The sequence below is a fragment of the Crocuta crocuta genome, unplaced genomic scaffold (assembly GCF_008692635.1).
Source record: "Crocuta crocuta isolate KB4526 unplaced genomic scaffold, BGI_CrCroc_1.0 scaffold322, whole genome shotgun sequence".
Classification (NCBI taxonomy): domain Eukaryota; kingdom Metazoa; phylum Chordata; class Mammalia; order Carnivora; family Hyaenidae; genus Crocuta; species Crocuta crocuta.
Window position 1 is genome coordinate 4,446,556 of NW_027532592.1, and position 3,593 is coordinate 4,450,148.

Consider the following 3,593-nt stretch of genomic DNA (forward strand, 5'->3'; position numbering starts at 1 on the left):
TGGCCGTGGCCGCCGCCTCCTTCCTCGGCCATCCTCTCCTCCGACGCCGCCGCCATCTTGGGGGTTTGATGCCTTCCCCCCACTGCAAGGGGACCAGGGGCGCTTCCGGTGCGTCACTTCCGCCTGGGGCGCGGGGCGGGGCGCCGGAGGGGCGGAGCCTGCGCGGGATCGGCCGGTGGGAACTTTAATTGACCCGCGCCGGGTGGGCTACACGAAGCCGCCCGGGGCCGCCGCGCGAGGGAACACTGCGGGTTAAAGTGCCGTCAGCGGGAGCGCATTTCTTGGCGCGCCCCCTGACGCAGGACGGTGGCCACGGTGTAGCCTGAGTGCAGGTGGGCCTCGCGGCTCAGAGTGTCGTGGTTTCCCGCGATCCAGGAGTGATTCATTTAGGCGGATAACAGGGAGTGAGGGACTGATTACAACCAGCATGTGGATGTACCTTGACTACACCAAGCTAGATGGCAGAAGCCAGGCCCTAGGACAGCACTCTTCAGGAAGTCTGCAGCCAAGTCCACGGCGGGGGTGGGGTGGGGGAGCATGGAGGGAGCTGCTTCCTGCTGCGGGGCTGAGGTGGTGATGGGGGATGTGGGGGACGGCGGGNTCCCTGCTGGGGTGAGGAAGAAGTGGAGACTTGGGGGGCAGAGGTTAGGGAGATGTGTGGCACTGGAGTCCTGCTGGAGTGAGATAGTAGATGCACAACCTTGTGAGTATACTGAACACCGCGAGGTTAAGATGAGTTTTACAATATGTGAATTACATCTCGATTAAAAACTTGATTTAGGGGAGCCTGAGTGGATCAGTCGGTTAAACTTCCGACGACACAAGTCATGGTCTCAGGGTGGTGGGATGGAGCCCCGGGTTGGTAGAGCCTGCTTAGGATTCGTCCTCTCTGCAAATACATAAATAAACATTTAAAAAAGTTGATGTAGGCAGGAATCATCAAAAAATACTAACATGAGAAAGTAAAGGTGTGATGTGGAACGTAATATTTAGGCAGTCTCAAGATGATTGTCCACAAATTACATGCTCATTACAAAGATAAAAAAGTTTACAATAGAGAAATCTGGTGGATGGTACATATCCAAGTCATCAGTGTTCATATCAGGAGTTATGGGAGGAACGGACATCATGTACTTCCTGAGGACTGACACATAATATTCCTGCAGAAAGAAAGAAAAGCATAACCTTTATTTGAGGTTGGCCAATCTGGATAATTGCTCAGTGCTCTTCAAAAACATTACTGTTATGAAAGACAAAGACTAAGGATTTGTGCCAGGTTAAAAGGGACTAAGGAGATAAGAAAACTAAATTAATGGGTGGTCCGGAATTGGATCCTGGATTAGGAAAAATAGCTCTAGAGAACATTATTGTGACAATTGGCAAAATTTGAATATGGGCTATATATTACATAATGTAATCATATTTTTTTGATTTGGATAATTTTATTGCGGTCTTGCAGGAAAATGTTCTTCTTAGGAAATACACATTGAAGTATTTAGGGTTAAAGGGGCATGATAGCTCAACTAGCTCTCAAATTGTTTAACAGATGATGGTATTAATAAAGCAAGTACAATAAATATTAACAAGTGGTGAATCTGGATGAAGAGTATACGAGAGTTCTTTGTACTATCTTACAATGATTTCAAAATAAAAATGTTAAGGTTATGTGTGTGTAAAAATTAAGAAAGGGAAACATCACTAAAGTGGATTCTGGATGCAGAAGGGAGGACTGGAAGGGAGGTGGGTGGTACCACTCAAGGTCAATCACAGGAGGAACTGCCAATTACAGACCCCACAGGAAAGCACCAGAACTCCAGGTCCCAACAGGGAAAATGGGCAAGCATCTCCTAGGAGAAGTCCCCCCCACCGCCAGCCCTGGCTGCAGCTCAACCAGTGAGGAACTACTCTCAATTCCTGCTTTTCTCCAATGGACTTTGGTAACAACCCGCCCCACTTCCTCCTTCTTGTCCATAAAATAACGTTCCTCTCCCTTTGTCGGATTTGTCTATGGTTCTGTCATAGCCGGCCTATCCCCAACTGCAATTCTCTGTTGTTATTCCCAAATAAACGCACATTGGCTGGTAAAGTAACGACTTCTATTTTTAAGGTTAGCATTTAATATTTCCATATTTTTTTATCCTCATAATATCCTATAACAAAGATAAGGGTGCACAAATGACTGATTTTGAAGCTTTCTGATCTTAGTTCTGGGTCTTAAAAGTCTCCAGTATGTTCTTCGCTTTGCAGCTCTGGTTTGGAATCTACTGTTGCATAGTAGAGGCAGAGACTGCATGAAAAGCTAAGTGTGAGCAGGGGCCTGGGGAGAGGGGTCAACTGAAGCAGGGAGATTAAGCGGAGGAGGTGGTGGTTGGCCTGGCCGACTTGGGCACTTTCCCCACTCAGGGCACCTATCTTGTTGCAGATTGTGAAATCCTTTGAAGTTATTTCTTTAGTTCTTCTGCCCTACCCCCACCTCCAGGGCGCAGGTAGCATTCAGTAAATGCTTTATGCCTAAATGTTTGATACATTTACAAACTTATGATGTGTTTGTTTCATCTCCCCTAATAGATTGTAATTTCACTTTCCACTCAACCTATTGTTCTCTTCATAGAACCTATTACAATTTCGTCTGAAATGCATTTATTTTCTACCCTGCTTTACTAAAATTTGATACTTTCTTAAGAGGTTGGATTGAGGGGCACCTGGGTGGCTCAGTTGGCTAAGCGTCTGACTTGGTTTTGGCTCAGGTCATCATCTCACAGTTTATGGAATCGGCCTCATGGTGGGCTCTGCACTGACAGCACAGAGTCTGCTTGGGATTCTCTCTCCCTCTCTCTTTCTGTCCCTCCCCTCCTCTGGTGCTCCTCCCCCCCCCCAAAAAAACCCTAAATATACATTAAAAAATTAGAATGGATTGAAATTAGACTCCTAGAAATAGAATTATGCTTTAAATACATTGTGGGGGCGCCTGGGTGGCTCAGTTGGTTAAGCATCCGACTTGAGCTCAAGTCATGATCTCACGGTTCATGGGTTTGAGTCCCGCATCAGGCTCTGTGCTGACAGCTAGCTCAGAGCCTGGAGCCTGCTTCAGACCCTCCCCTGCTCACATTGTCTCTCTCTCTAAGAAATAAATAAAAAACATTAATAAATAAATAAATAAATAAATAAATAAATTCTGGGAACTCTCATTATAAATGGAGCACATTATCTCATTATAAAGGAGCCTGTTTCAGATTCTGTGTCTCCCTCTCTCTCTTTGCTCCTCCCCAGCTTGTGCTCTGTCTCTCTCTGTCTCAAAAATAAATAAACGTTAAAAAGAAAAACAAAAACAAGGAAGCACATAGAAAATTCTTTAAAAAGCGAATGATCACTTCCTAATTTAATTTGTTTTGTAAATTCACTAGTTACTGGCAAATGCAGTTTTGTTTTGCTTGAAAGGGGCGTGTGAAAGCATTCCTACTCCCTTATCTCTCCAACCATGGCCAACTAGTTAACCTTCTTGGGCAGGCGGACCACTGATCTACACAACAGAATACAACTTTGGAAACCATTTAAGCCACTTTCTGCCAGTAAGCTCACTCAAACTGTCCTCT

At 45.7% G+C, this 3,593-nt stretch overlaps 1 protein-coding gene across 1 annotated transcript in view; it reads right to left on the reverse strand.

Moving 5' to 3' along the window:
• The window catches only part of FBXO28 (F-box protein 28), a 31,200-nt gene extending 31,131 nt beyond the window's left edge, over nucleotides 1-69 (reverse strand). Inside the window, 2 exon segments of the mRNA XM_077779849.1 lie at nucleotides 1-2; nucleotides 5-69. The exon segment at nucleotides 1-2 is cut by the window's left edge and continues 186 nt beyond it. Of these exon segments, the coding sequence (XP_077635975.1) occupies nucleotides 1-2; nucleotides 5-56 (54 nt within the window). The 5' untranslated portion in view covers nucleotides 57-69.
• Nucleotides 70-3,593: the final 3,524 nt, after the last annotated feature.